This window comes from Talpa occidentalis, unplaced genomic scaffold (genome assembly GCF_014898055.3).
Source record: "Talpa occidentalis isolate TD23 unplaced genomic scaffold, MPIMG_talOcc4v2.1 talOcc4.8, whole genome shotgun sequence".
NCBI classification, from domain to species: Eukaryota; Metazoa; Chordata; class Mammalia; order Eulipotyphla; family Talpidae; genus Talpa; species Talpa occidentalis.
The window spans coordinates 66,162,661-66,185,300 of NW_023605194.1; the positions used below are offsets into that span (position 1 = coordinate 66,162,661).

At 44.0% G+C, this 22,640-nt stretch overlaps 1 protein-coding gene across 7 annotated transcripts in view; it reads right to left on the reverse strand.

Annotated features, from left to right (window-relative positions):
- The window catches only part of MED15 (mediator complex subunit 15), a 78,113-nt gene that overhangs the window by 35,631 nt on the left and 19,842 nt on the right, over positions 1 to 22,640 (reverse strand). For all 7 annotated transcript variants that reach the window (XM_054690626.1, XM_054690625.1, XM_054690623.1 and 4 more), the window contains one exon: positions 13,277 to 13,364. In XM_054690626.1, coding sequence (XP_054546601.1) covers positions 13,277 to 13,364 — 88 coding nt within the window. Of the gene's footprint in view, positions 1 to 13,276; positions 13,365 to 22,640 lie in introns of those variants that run through there.

Genomic DNA, 22,640 nt, shown 5'->3' on the forward strand with positions numbered 1-22,640 from the left:
AGAAGGAGAGGAGAGAGAAGTAGGAACAGAGAAAATATTCAAAGAGATAATTGAAGAGAACTTCCCAAATGTGAAGAAGGAGCTGAAAATTGATATACAAGAAGCAAGAAGAACACCAAACTTCCACGACAAAAGGAAAAATACAGCAAGACACATAATAGTAAAGCTCCCAAGAATCCAGGACAAGGAAAAAATAATGAAGCTGGCAAGAGGGAAGAAACAGATAACATTCAAAGGAAAACCAATCAGGCTGACATCAGACTTCTCCGAAGAAACACTACGGGCAAGGAGAGAGTGGAGGGACATAGTCAACAGACTCCAAGAAAACAGATGCCAACCAAGAATACTCTATCCTGCAAAGCTCTCCTTCCTCTTTGAAGAAAGAATATGGACCTTCCCAGACAAACAGAAACTCCGGAATTTCATTACAACTAAACCCCCACTCCAAAAAATACTACAAGGAGTCCTAAAGCCAGAACCTCAAAGGGACGAATAACAATGAAAGAAGGCCAAAAAAAAAAAAAGTTATTAAAAGAATAAATAAATAAAATCAAAGGAAAGACAAACACAATGGCAAATACAGATGTTAACATATCAATATTAACTCTAAATGTAAATGGACTAAACTCTTCAATAAAAAGACACAGAGTTGCAGCCTGGATTAAGAAACAAAACCCAACCTTTTGCTGTCTCCAGGAAACACATTTAGCTACAAAAGATAAAAATAGGCTCAAAGTTAAAGGATGGAAAACAATCCTACAAGCAAATGGACCAAAAAAGAAAGCAGGAACAGCTATACTTATAACAGATAAAACAGATTTCAAACTTAAAAAGATAAAAAGAGACCCCAATGGTCACTACATTATGATCAAGGGGACAATACTTCAAGAAGAAATAACACTCATTAACATATACTCATCAAACGAAGGAGCACCAAAATATATCAGACAACTGTTGTCCTCTCTGAAAACAGACATCAGAGAAAACACATACGTAGTGGGAGACTTCAACACACCACTATCAACAATGGATAGATCAACAAGACAAAAAATAAGTAAAGAAACCAAAGCTCTAAATAAGGACCTAGAGCAATTGGGCTTAACAGATATCTATAGAACACTAAACCCCCAAAAAACGGAGTACACATTTTTCTCAAGCGCACACGGATCATTCTCCAGGATCGATCACATACTGGGGCACAAGACAAACATCAACAGATACACCAAGACTGAAATCATATCAACCATCTTTTCTGACCATGAAGGCATCAAACTAGAAATAAACCATAAAAAGAAGGCAAGGAACTTTCCTACCTCATGGAGATTAAAAACCACACTACTGGAAGACCACTGAACTAATGAGGAGATCAAAGAAGAAATTAAAAATTTTTTTGAATTGAATGACAAGGAGGACACCAATATCCTAAATGTATGGGATGCAGCAAAAGCAGTAATAAGAGGAAAATATATAGCAATAGAAGCTCACATCAAGAAACAAGAAAGAACTCAAAGAAACAACCTAATCTCGAAGCTCAAAGATCTAGAAAAAGAACAACAAAAAAACCCCAAAACCAGTAGAAGAAAAGAAATAATAAAAACCAAAGCAGAAATAAATGAAATTGAAACTAAAAAAACAATCCAAAAGATCAATGAAACCAAGAGCTGGTTCTTTGAAAAAATCAATAAAATAGACAAACCCCTAGCCAGGCTCACAAAGGAAAAAAGGGAGAAAGCACAAATAAACAGGATCATCAATGAAAGAGGAGAAATCACAACGGACACAGCAGAAATCAAAAGAATAATCAGTAACTACTATGAACAGTTATATGGAAACAAGTTTAACAATCTAGAGGAGATGGACAAATTCCTACAACTCTACAATCACCCAAAGCTAGATAAAGAAGAAATAGAACACCTAAACAGACCAATTACAAGCAGCGAAATTGAAATGGTAATCAAAAACCTCCCCAAAAACAAAAGCCCAGGACCTGATGGATTTACAAATGAATTCTACCAAACATTCAGAGACGAATTAGTGCCTATCCTTCACAAACTCTTCCAAAAAATTGAGAAGGAAGGTATAATACCTAACACGTTCTATGAAGCCAACATTACACTAATACCAAAACCGAACAAGGACAACACAAAAAAGGAAAACTATAGGCCAATCTCCCTAATGAACACTGATGCAAAAATCCTCAATAAAATTTTAGCTATCAGAATCCAACAATGTATCCATAAGATAATTCACCACGACCAAGTAGGATTCATTCCAGGGACACAAGGATGGTTTAACATCCGAAAATCAATCAACGTTATCCAACACATCAACAATAAGAAATATAAAAACCATATGATAATATCAATAGATACTGAGAAAGCTTTCGACAAAGTGCAACACCCATTCATGATAAAAGCCCTTGAAATTCTTGGGATACAAGGAACATACCTCAACATCATAAAGGCCATCTATGACAAGCCAACAGCCAGTATCATTCTCAATGGTGAAAAGCTGAAAGCAATTCCATTAAGATCTGGAACAAGACAAGGATGTCCACTCTCACCACTGCTTTTCAATATAATACAGGAAGTCCTAGCCAGAGCAATAAGACAAGAGAAAGACATCCAAGGAATCCAAATAGGAAAAGAAGAAGTCAAACTATCACTATATGCAGATGATATGATATTATACATAGAGAACCCCAAAAACTCCGCAGAAAACCTAATTCAACTCATCAATCAGTTCAGTAAAGTGGCAGGATACAAAATCAACACGCAAAAGTCAGTAGCCTTCCTATACACAAACAATAAATCTGAAGAAGAAGAAATCAAAAAAACCATCCCTTTTGTTATTGAAACAAAAAAAATCAAATATTTGGGAATAAATCTAACAAAAGAGGTAAAGGACCTATACAAAGAAAACTATAAAACACTGTTAAAAGAAATAGAAGAAGACACAAAGAAATGGAAAGACATCCCCTGCTCATGGATTGGAAGAATAAACATTATTAAAATGGCCATCCTTCCAAAAGCAATATACAGATTCAATGCTATTCCAATCAAAATCTCAATGTCATTCTTCAAAGAAATAGAACAATTATTAATGAAATTCATATGGAATCACAAAAAACCCCGAATAGCCAAAGCTCTACTGAAAAAAAAAGAAGGGAATGGAGGCATCACACTTCCAGACTTCAAACTATACTACAAAGCCATAATCATCAAAACTGCATGGTATCGGAACAAGAACAGACATACAGACCAATGGAATCGAATAGAAAATCCAGAAATAAACCCACAGATTTATGGTCAACTAATCTTTGACAAAGGAGCAAAGACTATACATTGGAGCAAAGAAAGTTTGTTCAATAAATGGTGCTGGGAAAACTGGGTCGCTACATGCAAAAGAATGAAGCTTGACCACTACCTCACACCATACACAAAAATCAACTCAAAATGGATTAAAGAACTAGACATAAGACCTGAAACCATAAAATATATAGAAGGAAATACAGGCAAAACACTACGTGATTTGCACATCAAAGACATCTTTACAGACACATCACCCAAAGCAGTGATAGTGAAGGCAAAGATAAACAGCTGGGACTACATCAAATTAAAGAGCTTCTGCACAGCAAAAGAGACAATAACAAAAACAAAGAGAAACCCCACCAACTGGGAGAACATTTTTGCACCCAACACTAATGATAAAGGACTGATCACAAAAATCTGCAAAGAGCTGATGAGACTCAGCAACAACAAAGAAAATAATCCAGTCAAAAAATGGGCAGAAGAGCTAAAAAGAAACTTCTCTGAAGAGGAAATGCAAATGGCCAACAGACATATGAAAAAATGTTCAACATCACTTGTCATCAGGGAAATGCAAATCAAAACTACCATGAGATACCATCTTACACCAGTGAGAATGGCACATATTAAAAAAACTAGCAACAACAAATGTTGGCGAGGGTGTGGAGAAAAAGGAACTCTTCTGCACTGTTGGTGGGAGTGCAAACTGGTCCAACCACTGTGGAGAGCTGTGTGGAGATTTCTGGACCTACTAAACATAGAGCTTCCATATGATCCAGCAATTCCAGTCCTAGGTATTTACCCAAAGGACACAGAAACATCAATTCCAAAGAACACCTGCACCCCTATGTTTATAGCAGCACTGTTTACAATAGCTAAGCTTTGGAAACAACCCAAATGCCCAAAAATAGATGACTGGATCAAGAAGATGTGGTACATATATACCATGGAATATTACTCAGCATTCAAAAAAGATAAACACATGCAATTTGCAGCAACATGGGTGGCGCTGGAAGGGATCATGCTCAGCGAAATAAGCCAAAAAGAAAAAGAAAAATACCGGATGGTCTCACTCATAGCAGGAATCTTGAAAACTTAAATAAGGGACCAGGAAAATGAATAACTATAAGAAAGTGAAAATCAAAATCAACAAAAAACTATGAACCAGAGACACTTTTAGGGGGGCGGGGGCGGGAGGGGAGGGATTGGGGTCAGAATGGGGGGCTGCAATTGTATGGGGAATATAACAATAAAATTTATTATTGAAAAAAAAAAACTAAGATAATCATAGTAGTGTAGAAGATACATTTTAAATGAAAATAAAAATCTTATAGAGTTAAATATGAACTAGAAATATCAATGCAAAATTGTGGCATGTCTGAGATGGTTGTTTTAAAAACATGATTTCTCAGCTCTGCTTACAAAAAAGGCAAAGAAGTGGGTCTCCCTGGTGGCGCAAGGGGTTAAGCACTGCACTACAAAGCAGTCCACAGCGTCTGCAGCACGAGTTCACTCCCCGGCCAGCCAGGGAGAAACCCACATGGTGCAGTGGACCTCTCCTGACTCGCCCGCTGCTCCCCTCAGCAGTGTATTTCGGTTGGTTTGCCTGTTCTGTTCTCCACTCTGTCTCTGGTGGATTCTCTCACCCTCCGCATCTCTGGCCTGTACCCTAGCTCGTGTATGCATAAATAAGCTTTAAAAAGAAAATTGAAAAAAAAAAAAAAAAAAAAAAAAGGCAAAGAAGCCATGAGAAGCCTGGTGTCCACATTGCATGCTCTAAATAACACTTCACTCTCAGAAAGGAACAGGGCTCCTTAGAGAAAAGGTGAATTCTGGGCCTAAATGCAAGCAAGCCACCAAGACTGCAGAGGTTCTGACAAAGAAACTCTACAGAGGTTCTCTCAAAAGCAACAGAACACTTGGGGCTACCACTAGACAAGGATGGGACCATCTAAGCATCAAAATGAACCACTGAAACACACCAGCAGAGTCCTGTGCTGAGTAATCACTGGAGGGGAACCCAACCCCATCCCCAAGCCCCAGTCACCCCTGGGGATACCAAGAGCAGCAGCAACTTGAGCTGGAAAGGAAGGATGGACAAGAGAGCATTCCTGGTAGTCCTGAACAGGCTGTTGTAAGTAACCAAGTAGCACTGGTTATTGAAAGAAAACCCTTCTAATAAAAATGGAAGACAGGGCCTCCCCGGTGGCGCAGCGGTTGAGCACTGGGTTGTGAAGCTGCCCACAGCCTCTGCAGCGCCGGTTTGATCCCCGGCTGCTCCCCGGCCACTGCAGGAAGGTCCCACATGGCGCGCAGACCTCTCCTGCTGCCCGCTGCTCCCCTCAGCAGTGTACTTCGGTCCTTCTGCCTGCTCTGCTCCCAGCTCTGGCTCTGGTGAATTCTCTCACCCTTCCACGCTTCTGACTGTGCCCAGTGCTTGTATAAATAAGTAAATAAACAAACAAACAAACAAAAAGGAAGACAGAATTAAGAACAATTACCACTGTGCGGGGCCTCCCTGGTGGCGCAAAGAGTTAAGCATAGTGCTGTGAAGCTATCCGTAGCCTCAGCAGCACAAGTTCAATCCCCAGCCAGCCAGGGAGCTACCCACATGGCACAGCAGACCTCTCCTGACTCACCCGCTGCTCCTCTCAGCAGTGTACTTCAGTCAATCTGCCTGTTCTGTTCCCCACTGTCTCTGGTGAATCCACTCACCTCCCACACCTCTGGCCTATACCCCAGTTCTTACATGCATAAATAATCTTTAAAAAAATATATCACTGTGCAATCAGTTAAATGATGGAACCAATTGGTGAGAAGTAGATGGGGAGCTTTTTTTATTTATTTATTTATTTATTTATACAAGTACTGGGTACAGTCAGAAGCGCGGGAAGGTGAGAGAATTCACCAGAGCCGAGCGGGGAACAGAACAGGCAGACTGATGAAATACACTGCTGAGGGGAGCAGCAGGCGCAGCAGAAGAGGTCTGCGCGCCATGTGGGACCCTCGCCGGCGGCCGGGGATCAAACCGGCACTGCAGAGGCTGCGGGCAGCTTAGCAGCCCAGTGCTCAACTGCTGCGCCACCATGGGAGGCCCAGATGGGGAGCTTTTCAAGAGAAGAGCCAGGCTGTCACTCTCCAAATTCCAGACCAAATATGCCTAATGCCCAGTTCATGAGAAATAAGGGACAGGCAGGAGCGAGTTAAACAATGGTGAATGATGTTGAAAGAAACATGAATGTTAGATTCTGCCACTAAGGACTCAAAAGAACTGAACTAGTAGAGAAAATTTGAATCATCTTAAAGCACACATACATACACACCCACACACACCATCAGAATACTGGTTTCAGCAATATCAGAAATATGGACATCAAAGATGCTTCCAGTAAAGGTTCTGAGGAAATAAGGAAAAATTAGAAATGAGCAAAGAGGATCATTGTTATACAGTGACAGAAACTTTAACAGAGTTGTATCCTACAGTTGTGTGAAATTATATCCCACAGAACTTGTAAGCACTGAAACTGGATATTTGGATGAGCTGGCTTCCAAACAATGTACTGGGGTCTAGCCTGGTTTCTTCTTGCTGCTCAGAGTAAAATATAAGAAAAAAAGGATAAATGGAGTGAAAAACTGATAAGCAAAACAAGAACCTAAACTTGATAGTTTAGGAGATTCTCAGGCTAATTAGACTAAGAAACAAAAATAAAAACAAAAAACCAAGCTTACCAAAACTAAGAAATACACTGTTGGGAAAGTATGCTCTGGCGAGATGGACAAAGGTCTGGCTAGACAAAATTTTGCTAGCACTATACAGATTAGACATGTGACTCATGAACCCCCTCAATCATTTCACAGATACCATGAATGGCGATGAAATTATTCAGGAAAGATCTGTGGAGAAATCTCTTATCTAATGGTAAAAATCCTGTCACATACCCATCCAAAAAAATACTTTGAGAGTCCAACACTCTTCTTTGATTTCATCTGGTTTCTATCCTTCTCAGTTCAAGCTGGCAGTATTCTTGCCAGCTTGAACTGAGAAGGATAGAAACCAGATGAAATCAAAGAAGAGTGTTGGACTCTCAAAGTATTTTTTTTTTTTAAAAAACTCATTTTTTAAAAAAAAGATTTTTATTTTTATTTATTTATACAAGCATTGGGTACAGTCAGAAGCGCAGGAGGGTGAGAGGATTCACCAGAGCCAGAGCAGGGAGCAGAACAGGTAGACTGACGAAATACACTGCTGAGGGGAGCAGCGGGCACGGCAGGAGAGGGACCCTTGCCAGCAGCTGGGGATCAAACCTACGCTGCAGAGGCTGCAGGCAGCTTGGCAGCCCAGCGCTCAACCTTGCACCACCAGGGGGGGCCCCTGGATTCTCAAAATTCTTTAGGTAGGAACCAGATTAATAAAACCACTCAGCAGCATACATGTGCTGCTCTACTCTTCAAGAAAAGGGAAGATGACCACGATGGCCGAGGCTTGGGCCCTAAGGGGAGCCTTGAAGTTCTAACTAAGTTATAGCAACTGCAGGAAATTAATAGAGAACTTTCTCCAGAGCTGCCCACTTTAGGCATTTTATACAAATGCAATCATACAACATATGGCCCTTTGTGACTATTTTCTTTCACTTAGTATGTTTTCAAGGTTAATCTATATTGCAACATGTACCTGAATTTTATTCCTTTTTATGGCCAAATAATATCCTACCATATGGTTACACTACATTCTGTTTTAAGTGTAATTCAGCTGACAGACATTTGTGTTGGCTATGATGCCATGAATGATGCTATGAACATCTGTGTGCTAGTTTCTGTGGACCCATGGTTGTATGGTGACTCTATGTTAAATTTCATATGCTATACCATTTTACATTCCTTCCAACAAAGAGGTTCTAACTTCTCCACATTTTCACCAACATTTTTTTTTAATTATAGGCATCAAAAGTATGAAATGGTATCTCATTGCAGTTTTCACTTGTATTTCTCTAATGACTAGTGAGGCTGAACATCTTCTCATGTATTTTTTTGGTCATTTGTATATCTTCTTTGGAGAAATGTCTATTCAAGTCCTTTGCCCATTTTCCAATTTTTCTTGCTATTATTGAGTTGTAGGAATTCTTTACATATTGAGGATATTAAACGCTCATAAGATTTGCAAATATATTCTTCCCATTTCATGGGCTATATTTCTTTTCTTTTTTTTTTTTTTTAATTTTATTTTTATTTATACAAGAACTGGGGTATAGGCCAGAGGCATGGGAGGGTGAGAGAATTCACCAGAGATAGAGTGGGGAGCAGAACAGGCAGACGACCAAAAACACTGCTGAGGGGAGCAGTGGGCGCAACAGGAAAGGACTGCCTCGCCATGTGGGTAGCTTCCTGGCTGGCCAGGAATTGAACCTGTGCTGCAGAGGCTGCAGACAGTTTCAAAGTGCTGCGCTCAACCCGATGCGCCACCGGGGAGGCCCTCATGGGTTGTATTTCCACTCTCTTGATGGTATCCTTACAAAGTCAAATTAATCTGTTTTCTTTTGTTGCCTATCCTTTTGATAATCACATATCAGAAACCAGTGTCTAGTCCAAGGTCAGAGATTTACACCTTATTTCTTCTAAGAGTTTTACAGTTTCAGTTTTTAAATTCAGGTCTTTTATGTATGTTGAGTTAATTTTTGTATATGATGTAAAGATGGCCTCCAACCTCACTATTTACACACAGAAATGCCGTTGTCCAAGCATAATTAGTTGAAAAGACTATTCTTCCCCATTGAAATCTTTTGGCACCTATATTTAAAAAAAACAACAACACAAAAAACAATTAATAGTAATTTTGAGGGTTAATTTCTATTCTCTCAATTCTACCCCACTGACTTATATGTTTATGGTGTTACAGCAAGGCCTGGGTTAGCATAGATTTGTAGTACATTTTAAAATTTAGAAGTGTGAGTCTTCCACTTTGTTCTTTTCCAAGACTGTTTTGGCTATTCTGGGTCTTTCAAATTTCTTTAGAATCAGTTTATTTACAAAGTCATGAAAATTTTCCTAACACATTGAAGAATATATTGAAAATCAAATATATCAAAAAATTCCAGAACAGGTGCTCTAGAGCCAGGGTCCTCAGCAACATGAGACCTTTGATAAGTATTACACTATGATTTACATATTTAAAAATTTTTATCTTTACACATTATAAAATATTTTAGACATACCAAAAAATTAATTAAAAAACAAATGCCAGTGGCCCCCTTATGCAGCTTTACAAAAATAATAATAGGTCCTCCTTGGTGGTGCAGGGTAAACCCTATGCCATCAAGCTATCGCCAGCCACTGCAGCACAAGTTTGATCCCCCGTCAGGGAGCTAATCCACATGGCACAGCAAACCTCTCCTATCTCGCCCACTGCTCACTCAGCAGCGTATTTCAGTACATCCGCCTGTTCTACTCCCCACTCTGTCTCTGGTGAATCCTCTCACCCCCCCCCACACCTCTGGCCTCCAACCTAATTCCTGTATGCATAAATAAATAAAGATAATAAGACAGAAAGCAAGCAAACAAGCTATCCATGCTACCAATGACTTGCCCTACACCTCAGTTTCTTCACAGGTAAACTGGAGAAAATAGTCACAATGATTAAACAAAGTATAATGTACTTCTCTCAGTGCCTCAATACATGCTAATGAAAACCAATCAATCAATCAATCAATCAATCAGAATTCACAATTAGGCTTCCAAACAAATACATTTATTAAGGGAGCAGGGATCCTGACTGTCATGCCTCTAGACAACAGAGCAAAGGAGCACTGCCTACCAGACTTTGGTCATGAACTAGTTATATCTGGGCCTTCCTAGTAGATCTCAGCTAGAGTGCTTCTAATGACTAAATTCTTGGGCACTCAAATAACTGTCCTTAATGAAATGGATAGCAGAATCTATACTCAGATTCAATCAAAGGCCTTGGCTTGCAAGGTACCTTAAAAAGTCTAAAGGTAGGGTGCCTCCCTGGTGACCTAGGGGTTAAGTCTCAGCACTATTACCATGATGACCTGAGTTTGATCCCTGACCTGAGTTCAATCCCAGCCAGGGAGCTAACCCACATGGCGCAGCAGACCTCTCCTGTTTTGCCTGCTGCTCCCCTTAGCAGTGCATTTCAGTAAATCTGCCTGTTCTGCTCCCCACTCTGTCTCTGGTGAATCCACTCACCCCACTGGGGTGCACCTCTGGTCTGCACCCCAGTTCTTCTATACACAAATAAAATCTTAAGAAAAAAAAAAGGACCTCGCAGGTGGCGCAGCGGTTGAGCGCTGGGTTGCGAAGCTGCCCGCGGCCTCTACGGCACCGGTTCCATCCCCAGCTGCTCCCCGGCCACCGGAGGAGGGTCCCACATGGCACGCAGACCTCTCCTGCCGCCCGCTGCTCCCCTCAGCAGTGTACCTCAGTCCTTCGGCCTGCTCTGCTCCCCGCTCTGGCTCTGGTGAATTCTCTCACCCTGCCGCGCTTCTGACTGTACCCAGTGCATGTATAAACAAAACAAACAAACAAATAAATAAATAAAACATGCCTCTATTAAAAAAAAAAAAAAAAGCCTAAAGGTAGGAAAGTCTCCTTTCATCAGAGGCACATAGGCATCCTCTTCTTCCCCTGCTGGCCCTAGTTCCTAGGACATGCTCTTCATTCTGATGCTCTCAATCTCCCTGGTTCCTGAGTTTCACCTTGGTTCCCCAGTCAGAATTCAGTTCTGCATTAGTAACTTTTACACTGTCAATGAGACATGTGCTACTTTTGCATAAGGCTTTAAGTACAAAAGAGTTACATGTTTAACATACAAACTTAATTTACAAATGACCAAGTAACGTAAACAATGCACGCATTTCCACAGGTGCTAACACAAATGTCCCATGACCCTTGAATGTGTTCTCCATCCTATAGATGCCAAATCTTGATGAACTTTCCAAAGGCTGGTTCTAGTGTTTGGAGTTGACATTATCATGATCTACCTCCCCCTGGCAGTTATTTTTGCTTCCTCAAAAGAAAAAGCAGAGAATAAAGAAATTAAGGTGTAGGAAATGGGTATTAAGGAATTAAAGTAGGAGTTTAGGCCTCTTTTGCTTTGACAGATGGGAGGCAGGAAGAGAAGCGGCTGACAGTACGTGCACACACCCTACCCTCAATATCAATGATCAACAAGGAAATGCAAATCAAAACCACACTGAGATAAATACTTCATACACATTCTGATCACAGTAATAAAAAAGACAAACAATAACAAGTGTGAATGAGGAGTGGAGAAACTGAAACCTCATACCCTTTTGATGGGAATGTAAAATGGTGTAGTACTTTGGAAAACAGCCTGGTGGTTCCTCAAAAGGTTAAACAGAGTTACCATATGATCCAGCAATTCCACTCCTAGGTAATATCTAAGAGCTATGAAAATGTATATCCACAGGAAAGCTCACAAAACAAAGTGTTTCTAACAGCGTTATTCATAATAGGCAAAAGTGAAAACAATCCAAATGTCCATGAACTGATGAATGGATAAACAAAATGCAGTATACCCATAAAAAGAATGCCATTGGGCAATAAAAAGAATAAAGTATATGCTATGACATAGTTCATGAAAGAACCTTGAAAATATTATGAGAAGTGAAAGAAGCCAGCCTGCATTTATATGAAAAGTTCAAAAAGGGCAAATCCACAGCAACAGAAAGCAGATGTGTGGTTGCCCAGGGCTGAGGGTTGAGGGAAAAAGGGCTAATGGGTACAGAATTTCTATCCTAAAACTAGACTGTGGTAGTGACTATTCAACTGTGAACATTCTAACAACCACTGAATTCTACCACATGAGTGGGTGGCTTAAATAGTATATTAATTAGATCTCAATAAAACTGTTAAAAGAGGAGGGTAATCATATATACCATGGGACAGAGCCGTGTCTGCTCTACCTCAGTCTGAATGCTCTTGGAGTTCTTCCTTGCATTTACATGCACTCAGAAACACACTCTAGTGTGCTCTGACGTCTACAGCCAGTCCATACCGAGTTTCTGTTTCAGAGCCTCTGTCCAGTGAGTGATCTCTACCTTTCCATTTCAAACAACATATACCTCATCTAAACACCCAATCGATCTCTACATGCCTTGACAGTTGGTTTATCCAAACCAGTACCCAACTGAGAGCATAAATAGAATCTGCTTTAATTTCATGACACACAAGGGTGTTTGAGAGCTCCAACAGTGCTTAGGCAGACCAATGATGATGAGGGTCAGATCTGCACAAGGGGACAGGGCAAGTATGCCACAGAACAAAGTCCTGGGCATTAGTCCCACCCTGCATGAGCTAGATAACCTTAGATAAGTCACTTGGTTCCTTTATGCCTCTTGTCTGCTTCATTTCCACTGAAATAGCTCTGCCCCAGGGAAAGTAAACAGATGAAAAGAGATGGTCAGAAGAAGCCCATGGTACCTGGCCCTGGACAAGAGGTCACACTTCACCGGTGACGTTTCCTATGCCTAGGCAATTCTTTGCTCTAGGTCTTCAACCTGCAGGAACATCACTTTCATCACTAAACAAAAAGGGACAAAAAATTTTCTAGACCCACATGCTCTGTGGGATTTAGGTGGAGGACTCCTTGGGAGTGTTTAGGGTAAGGACAGAGTCCATTTTTATCCAGAACTGGTCCCTTCCATAGGAGCTGTTGGCGCCTAAATGGACACTCTACAGGACTCGTGGGTGCAGACAATGAATGGAGGGTGTCAGCAGTGAGGTCTAGGGCTGGAGGCTGGGCCTAATCCTGGGTACCCCCCTTATGTCTGACCCATGGACACACAGGAAAACCCACAGAGTGCTACAGGCAAAGCTGACAGTGAACAATCAATGAGCATTGTCCCCAATCTCCAGGAGGATTTCCAGAGTCTTCATGACACCCTTCCCCTTCCCTGGCCTCTCTGTCAGGGGCCTGCCCATCAAAGCCTTACCCGAGTCTTGGCCTTCAGGAACACATGGCTCTCCATATCCTTGCTAGATTTACTGTGGGCCACGCCAGCTTTTCTCATGGCATCCTCGCTAAAACACAAAAGAAGAAATGTTGACATATTAAAGAGTCCATTCTTGCAGGGTTCCTGGTCAGCAGGCCCTGCACAGTACTGCCCCTGGGTGGTCGGGGTGATGCTCCCTGGCACATCAACCTGCAAGGTCAAGGAGCATGATGGAGGGGCACTCAGCAAAGCAACAAAAAGCAGCCTAGCAAGAAAGCAAGAAGGCAGGGCCATAAGAAGGAAAGAACCAGAAATGTATCACCATAAAGCAAAACAGCCAACCTCAGTTCAAAGAGGCAGAGAAGTAGGCCAAGGGATCATTCACAACCAGCACAAAATCAGGTGCACATCAGATAGCTGAGTGGCCACCTGCCCCTGAGTTGCCTGGCTCCCCACTCAACTCTGGTAATAACAGCAGAGGAAACTGGCTCCTGTTTCTGCTACAAAAAGGGGCCAATCAAGTTACTTCTCAGTCCCTCCCAAGGCAAAGGTTCCCTATGTGGGACATGCAGGTTCTCCAAGTGAGACCAAGGAGACAAGACCTAATTTCTAGTTGGGGACATCAGGAAAAGAGAGACTATACAAACGTGGAAAACATCTTCCAAACACAATTGCCCACATATGAGCTGGAATCATAACTGGACCAATCATGCCTGATTGGTAAGAAATAGGATCCTTTCACAGGTTTCATTAAGCCAAAGCTCTGCTGAGAAAGGCTCTGCACCTGGGCAAGAGTGAGCTACCCTTGAATGGCTCCACGCGTGCGCACGCGCACACACACGCACAAATAAGAACACAGGTGCATTTATTTTAAAGAAAGGGGCACATCAGGCTGGGGCCGGTGGCCTGGCCCATGGCCTATCTTCTTCCCATAGGATGGGCCTCCTGATAAAAAAAAAAGAAAAAGCAGGTCAGGTCTCTGAGCAAATTAAACAAGTCCACGCCAGCTAGTGCGAGAGAGCTTTCTGGCCACTCTAGACACAAACAGATAAACCTCAGGGTACTGACAGACTATGTGTACATGGAGCTGCAGAATCAATTCTGTAATTCCTCAGAAAAATCCCATGCTAAGAGATGTACAAATCTGTATTAACATAGAGAAAAATTAAACAACATAAATTAAAAATTAATACACTGCACATTCTACATATGCATTCTAAGTCCCTATACCCATCCATTGAGAAGTCTTTATCAGGTGAGGAGACAGCAACAGATTCTTGATGGCAAGGAAGCTTGGGTGCAGCACACATACACCCCAGGGGAAATGTGACCAGAGCCTCGAGAGAGTCGAGATAGGCACGAGGCAGCCTACAAGAGACACCAACTGTGGTGAAGCAAACTCCACAGCTGGAGTTGGAGAGACATCACCCGGCATGATCTAAGCCACTGAGCATTTCCAATGAGAGAAGTAACTGAGCAGAAGAATTTGTCCCCTGTGCCTCCCAGGACCATACCCGTTGTTCTTTCTACCTTTCAACAGTGATTGTGAAGTAAACCCTGACACAGAGACTTGCCCAGAGCCTTGGAGCAACCAATAAGGTGACCCAGAGTTGTGGACATGGGTGGAGGGCACTGGCCACCCAGCCTGGAGGCTGGGCGCATGGAGAGGAAAAGGGTAGAAGGTGGAACCAGGAACCACAAAGAGGCAGAGGGGGTTGCATAGAGTTCTGAGAGCGGGATGGGCTCTATGCCCAAGATAAGCAATAACAGTAGTTAAGCCAGACTCCTAACCAGCTAAAAGTAGTCTTCCCGAGTTCCAGGCTGGCCATTTCCAATAGCATCAGCAAACACTGTACACCCCGACTGTGGCAAAGATGCCTGTTACATGCCTACAGACAAATCACTGTTGCACCCCAGCTTTGTGCAATAGTTTTGAGATGGTGGAATTTCACTGGGCTCCCTGGTGAACCAAGGCCAATGTGACAGCAGATGCCAGATCTGCTCCATCCTAATCAGAGACATCACAGACAACATGGACAGTGTGGGCGCTGTTAGTGACTTAACCTGAGGAGCATCAACAACAGAGGTCAGAAACAGGAACATCTTGACAACCTAGAACACACATCTTTACGAAATGAAATAGAACTGGAATAAATGTCCAGCTCCGGCCTGTGAACGATGCAAGGGGCTACAGGGCAGAATCCAGAAGGGAAACTGCTCCTTGGCCAGGAGCCAGGATTCTGTGAGGCAATACTGTTTCTAAGTGACTCACACAGCCCTTCTGCTGCCCAGAGTGGCGCCTAACCAGACAGGTCCTGCATGTTTGTTGGCTGAAAAATAAACAGATACCCTTGAGCACTGTTCTCAGTTCTGCAAACCACATTTTAAAAAGTGGTTTTGCTCCTGTTTCTCTTCTGAAGATCATGCTCCATAAATTAGAAAGCAAAAAATAAAGTATACCTGTTCTCTCTAATAACCAACATCCCCCCAACCCCTCTCCAAAGGTGAGGGTCTCCCCTCTTTCCTTTCCAGCCATCTTAGCATTTTGTCAGAAGCACCCATCTATTATCTGGGCACTAATTTCACATCACGCTGCATTCATACCCAATCTAAGGTATGAGTGTCCCTCCTTTTACTCTCAGGGACCAACACATCCACCACATGAGACTATCTGGGGGATCCAATCACATACTGGAACACATAAGTAGGCTGCTCAGCAAAAAGTCTCTTTTAATGACTCTCCAAGTTGGGCTTTGCTGCCATCTGCAGAACACCTGCCTGGTCAGTTGGACCTGAATGGCCACTCTTCGCCTTAGGTCTCCAGAAAACACTCCTTCCAGGGAATGTCACTATATTAAGATAAACTGTGATACAAGGAAATAGCCCCAAACGCAAGCAGAGGTTACAATCTCAAAGAAACAACTGAGAAGAGCCAACAGTGAGCTCTGCCCTCACACAGGTAGGCCCACAGGTCTGTGCCAGGAAGACAAGGGTCTGCCCAACTGGGAGAGGAGCAAAAAACAGTGTCAGCTCAAAAAGAATACACTCTACATAGGTGTCCTGCTACAGCTGCAATACCAAGGCTGCCAAACCCAAGGCTGCCAGGGAGGTATGTGAGCACTGTAACAGAAAAGGTCTGTCTAGTGGCTGCTGCCTGAGTGTGACCAATCCTCCAGCAGATGGATAGAGGACTGGTACCATCTCTGAGTACATGGTCCCTGCTGTCACCGGGACTCCAAAAGTTTCCTTGGTCTAGCTTCCTCCAGGTCACCAGGTACCTGGCTGAGATGGGAGCCTCCCAAGGAGACCCAGATCCATCACACAGGCCCTGTGAGACCTCTCATCAGGGAGTCAGAGGAGGATCTTATCTGCCCAGACCCTGCCTGAGCAACCAGAAGTGACATACCAAGAAAACACCCTGCAACTGTAACAGGAGCCACCATAGCTCTGGTGTGGCAGGACATGATTGGCTTTGCTGAGGCCTACCTCTCAGCAGCAGGTTTAACCACCAAAGTAACCAGAGCTACCGACATGTAGGGAGAGAGGCACACAGCACACTCCCGCCCCACCCCCATCCCAGCTCAGTCCACAGGTCAGCCTAGCAGGCTCTGAAGGTCACAGCAACCTGCACTGTGGCCACTTGGACCTATGCCCCACTTCACTTCAGGGCCCAACACTGACACCAGACTGCCTAGCCTCAGCATAGGTTGGGTTCGGACACAATGGTGGGGCTTCAGTTTTTAACAGTGCATTGGTTTTGAAATGGACCAATTAGGGTCAAGCTCCCAATGGACCAATCAGGTTCGAGTTCCCATAAATGCCATTCAAGATTTTCAGACCATTCAGGAACTGTAAATGGACCAATCAGATTTGAGCTCAACTGAGACCAATCAAGCCTTGTAAACAGAGCTGGAATCATAAATGGACCGACCAATCAGGCCTGAAAGGCTGATTCCCTGAAGGGAATATAAGTCAAGCTTTTAGAGGGTTTGAGAGACCTCCGCATATTATCTCTCTAATTTGCAGCCTGACTGCTGCTCCTGTCACTAGTCTAGTCTATGACATCAACTTCTGACTGGTACTATCAGTCTGTGCCCCATCTTTAAAAGAGGGGTATATTGGTGCCTGGTCCCCTGGCACTGCTCTTTTAAGCTGTCTGCCATTGGCTTATTCCTGGCACCTCTAAGAGAGGTCTACTGCACCTGCTCCTCAGCACTGCCTCCTGGTGCTGTTGTTCAGTATAGCATCTGGTATGGCCCACTTTAGCCTCCATATAAGTGGCACTGAGTTGGATCCTGGTCTACTACTTATTAGTGTGCCACCAGCTCCAGGCTCTTGTCAAGGAGACAATGCCATCTTGCAGGAGCAGCTTTTCATTTGGACTACTGGACACTGCAGACACTATCTGGAGTAGGAGAGCTGGCCATTGTGGCCTTAGAGACTTTTTACTTTCCCCCAATTTCCCTACTATTAATAAACCCTGTCATTGCACCCTGAACCCGAGTTGTGTCCTGCAATTGTAAGTACATGGGTGAGGGCCCAAGAACCGTGACATTCCCCAGACTTTGCAAATTATATAACCTTAGTGCTATGCCCACCAACTGTCTAAATCAGGAACTTGGAAACCCCCTCTCTGCTTTCCTATCCCCTAAAGTTCACATCCACACCCCATCTCTCACAGCACAGATGGCAATCCCTCCAAACAGCCTGTCTCCTGGCCCCATCCCCTCCACCAACTCCCCAAGATACAAGGCTGCTGGTGAGAGTGGGAAGTGGCCCAAACCACCCTGTCCCCCACTCCCTCCCCAGCTCAAGGGCCTTGTTTGCTGGGCCCTCCAACTTTGCTCCCAACCCAGCACTCTGCCTCACAGAAACCCTGTGGTCATTTCTACCATACCTGTGGGAATTACTGGCTTTCTGTCTGTCAATTCCATAGTCCTTATGACCACCCTGAGAGCAGACAATGCCAGCTTTGTATGCAGCAGACAGCTATGAGCATTGTACAAAATAACTATTTGTAACAAAAGGAGTGGTATCACCCTGCATTTTGATGGCTATGAGGTGCATAATTGAAATCGTGTGGCAGGCACAAGGAAAACCAACCCTTGAATGAACAGGTCAGGAGGTAGAGGCCAGGGTGACAGAGAAGGCCTCTGGGGCAGCTGGAAGTGCTGGGCAGCTGGACCTGCAGGAAGTAGACAGAGAAGGACCTAGGCTCCAGAATCACAGTGTCAAGGACTCAAATTCCAAACTGGACAATTGCCAGTCTCGGGAGATGCACTCTGCTCCTCCAAGCCCCTTTTCCCCGCAAAGTGTATTTTCTTCATAAAGGAGGACTCTAAAGGGGCTGCAGCCAGGAGATGAAAGGAGCACAGAAAAGGGCATTTGTGAAGACAGGTTCAGCCTTGGCACAGCTTGCTCTTCTTTACCTCTTACTTGTACCCAAATTGGCAAACTCCTAGTCCTTATAATCTGAATCCATGTAGGATAAAGGGGAGAAAAAAAAGGCTAACTGTGTGTCCTTGGACATAAGCTAGAAATGTGTGCTCCTTGCCTCCAGCCAGTGATCCCGGGTAAGGCACCACCTGCAGTGCATGTGTTCTCACTGCAGAAAAAGTGATGGTGCCCACCCCAAGGGGTTGCTTAGAGGATAACCAGAGTTTACTTCAGGCACCTGGCACATAGGAAGCACGAAGTCTGTGTTAGAAAAATCAAGAGAACAGTCTGCCTAACTGTACACTAAGACTGCATTCCAAAATACCTCCCAACGTGTGTGATGACGTTCATGTCCCCCCTTCTAAACAGATGACAGCAGTGAGTGCGTGCTGCTCCCTCAGGCAGAGCTGCTCTCCCGCTGCAACTAACTGCAGGCACCTGGAAGTGTACCCCATGGTGCCAGCTCCACAGCCCCAGAGAGGGCCACAGATTTCCCATACAGTGATGTCACACAGGTCTACGTTAATGAGAAACATTCACCAGCTTCCCCTCCAGTTGCCTGATCCTTCCATCCAAGCTCATTCCAAAAGGTCCTAGTTTACACTGAGGACCCCCTCACCTCCCCAGACACCACCCTCTTCAACACTCCTCGCCCCCCAAGTCTTTTCCATTGATAAACGAGTGCTTGAAATCCCAGGAGAGCAAGTTGCTCCAGTTTCCGGCTGGTGTCTAAAGCAGGAAGGGACTTTCCTCCCTGAATCACAGACTCACCCTCCTGACCTCAGGTAGACAGGATGTCTTCCTCCCATCCATCTGTATGACAATTTATGCTCTACCCTAAGGAAATATCTCCTGATTTGAGAACTCAAACACCCATCAAGCAATAGCCCTTTCCTGAGGCAGGAGGGGTTTTTGCTCGTCCCACCCTGCCCCCAAAGGGAAGCCTCCTGTTAAGCTGCTTAAGCAGTCTGTTTACCAGTACAGGGCAGGAGCAAACAGCCTGCACACATGACTCTTTCCCCTATGTGTTCAAAAACCCAAATCATAAAAGTATCAGGGGACAACAGAAGAAATTATACCACATGAAGATGAGGAAGGTTTTCCTAACTAAGCATATCACCAAATGTAGGCACCAGACAGGGAAAAAAAGTTTTTTAATTTAAATGATATTTCAACCATATTTTTAACCTGTCATCACCCAGGAAAAAGAAAGCCCCATACTCTGGGCCTCCAGCAGCTCAAGCCCAATTCAAGGGGCAAAGTGCTGACAGCTCTGCTTCCCTATCTGGGTGTTCAATGACAGTGATCATCCCACCCTCACCCTGGGCCTGTGCAATGGCCCTGCATGTTTTCAGATTAGCTCCCCACATTTGTGGCACAGCCCAGGAGTGCTTCATGCTTGGTAAGGCACGGCTCAGGCCAATGTGTCACACACTGGTGAGACAGCCACAAAGTGCAGACAGCCCAGACAGAAAGCAAATCCCCACAGGGGCCCTGACAGGGAAACACAACTCTGACTCATATCACATCTCTGGTTTTCATACATCCCATTCAGAAATTACCTGTTTTTCATTAATTCAGGCTTGTTTCCCCCACTGTCTTAGAAGTTGGAAAACTTTCTTAAATCAGTAATTTATTTAGAGAGGACAAGGGTAAGGAACTGGTCATAATGAAAAACATATAGGTCCCAAATGTCATGTTCTGACCCACTAAAAAGAAGAAACCCAATCTGCAAAACAAAGCCCTGTGATGAGGGAGGCACCTGACTTCAATCAAGCTAGCTTAAGTTACAAACCAAATATATTCCTTACACGACGTCATTTTAAAAATAGAATTAAATGAGACGTCAACCTGCACATCTAATTTCATTCCATCCTCAAACCTCACTAAAACCACAGAAAAAGAGTTTTTGTTTTCCTCTAACACAAACCCCCAAAGATGGGAAGAACCAGAGTGGTGTCCCCATCAGCAGCATTTCAGAAGGTGGAAAGCTACAGGGTCAAGTGGCAACAGACAAGCAAGTCAACTAAGAAAGCAGTGTCCCAAGTAAGTGACAGTGAGGAGAGTGGAGCACCAGCTTGGGTGCTGCCTCAGATCTTCCCAAGGATCAAGCCGGTGTACCAGGTACTCAGAGACCGAAGATAAAGGGCAGGATTCCTGGGTGAAATCTACCCCTGCATCCCCTCCCCTGCTCACATGCTGGGTAACCACCCCCATGCCAGGAGATGACTGGAGATTTAATCACTAGAAAAGCATAAAATGGAGGGTCATCGGAATAGGGAGACAACCCACCCAGTTAAGGAATGGGCAGGATATTAAAAGAAGCAGACTGTGTGGCCACCCAAGTGACTAGATGCACACTCACTGCTGACACTCACATGCCCATCCACCTACCTGCCTAGTGCAGCTTCCTCCACAGGGGCACCAGGCCTTCACCCTGCAGGAATGTTTGGAAGACCACGCTCTGGAGGAAAGACTAAGAGAACCTAAAGCCATGTGAGCCAGTGAATTCCCAGTGGACAAACCACTCATTTTCCTAGTGCCCATGAGCTCCCAGACAGTCCAATGTGGCAAAGAAATGCTCCAGGTGAAGTCATCTGGAGTAAACAAACTCTGCGGGAATAAGGAAATATTAAGAAATGATCTTTATTATCCAGAGATAATAAACAAGAACAGGATGCTACAAAGAGGGAAAACTTAAAGAACAAAGTCCTTAAACAAAGAAATAAACAAAGAAATAAAATATGATAAAAATGTCAGAGATAAAATTGAGGAAATGTCCCCGAAAGCAGCACTAAAACAATAAAGAGGCAGGTAGCAGAAAAAGAAAACCAGAGGTGGGTCAGAGGGTCAACATTCAAACATTCAGGGCAGAGTGAGCATGGGGGTTGAGGAATGAGATCCACAGGAGAAATGAGATCATGGGAAGCACTTTCCCTGAAGCACAAGACTTGAATTCTGGGAGCCAGGCAGGTGGCTCAACCATTACAATGGTACTGGAAACAGGAAGTCATGCTTCCCAAACTCCTTAATCCCAAGGAAGGATTTCCAACCTACATGTCCAAACACTTGCAAATTGGCATGCCCTCCAAAAACTGAACTCCAGTGAGCCTTTTCTCTATAAGTTAGATGAATGAGGGAAATGACCCACAAAAAGAGCAAAACAGGAAACAAATGGCCTAACACCAGAGCCCTGCAGCTCAAGAGACAAGGACGCAGAGGGCTGTCTTTACCATGCCTCTAGACACTGCCCAAGAAGGTTCTAAAGGCAGGTCCTGGGAAAAAGCTGGAACTCACAGACTTCCTGACAATACTGAGTACCAGAATAATTTTACCAAGAGGTAACTGGAAGATATGGGATGAATTGGCAGCATGCACACAAAAAAAGGGACATGTTTTTAAGAAGGCAAATTTTTTTCAGGGTAGAGAGGCTGAGGAGTAAGATCACAGTATGCCACTATTGCTCAGTTGTGAATGCCATCACACTGAAACATAAGCAATTCTGGGGCCTCCCCAGTGACACAGTGATTGAGCGCTGGGTTGCGAAGCTGCCCGCAGCTTCTGCAGCACTGGTTCGATACCCGGCTGCCGGGCGAGGGTCCCACATGGCACGCAGACCTCTCCTGCCACCCGCTGCTCCCTTCAGCAGTGTACTTCGGTCCTTCTGCCTGTTCCGCTCCCCGCTCTGGCTCTGGTGAATTCTCTCACCCTCCCGCACTTCTGACTGTACCCAGTGCTTGTATAAATAAATAAAAAACAAACCAAAACAAAAAAAAAAAAAAGCAATTCTGGGCCTCCCCTGGTGGCGCAGTGGTTGAGCGCTGGGCTGCGAAGCTGCCTCAGCCAGCTGCCTCTGTGAAGCTGCCATAGCCTCTGCAGCGCCTGTTTGATCCCCGGTCGCCGGCAAGGGTCCCACATGGTACACACA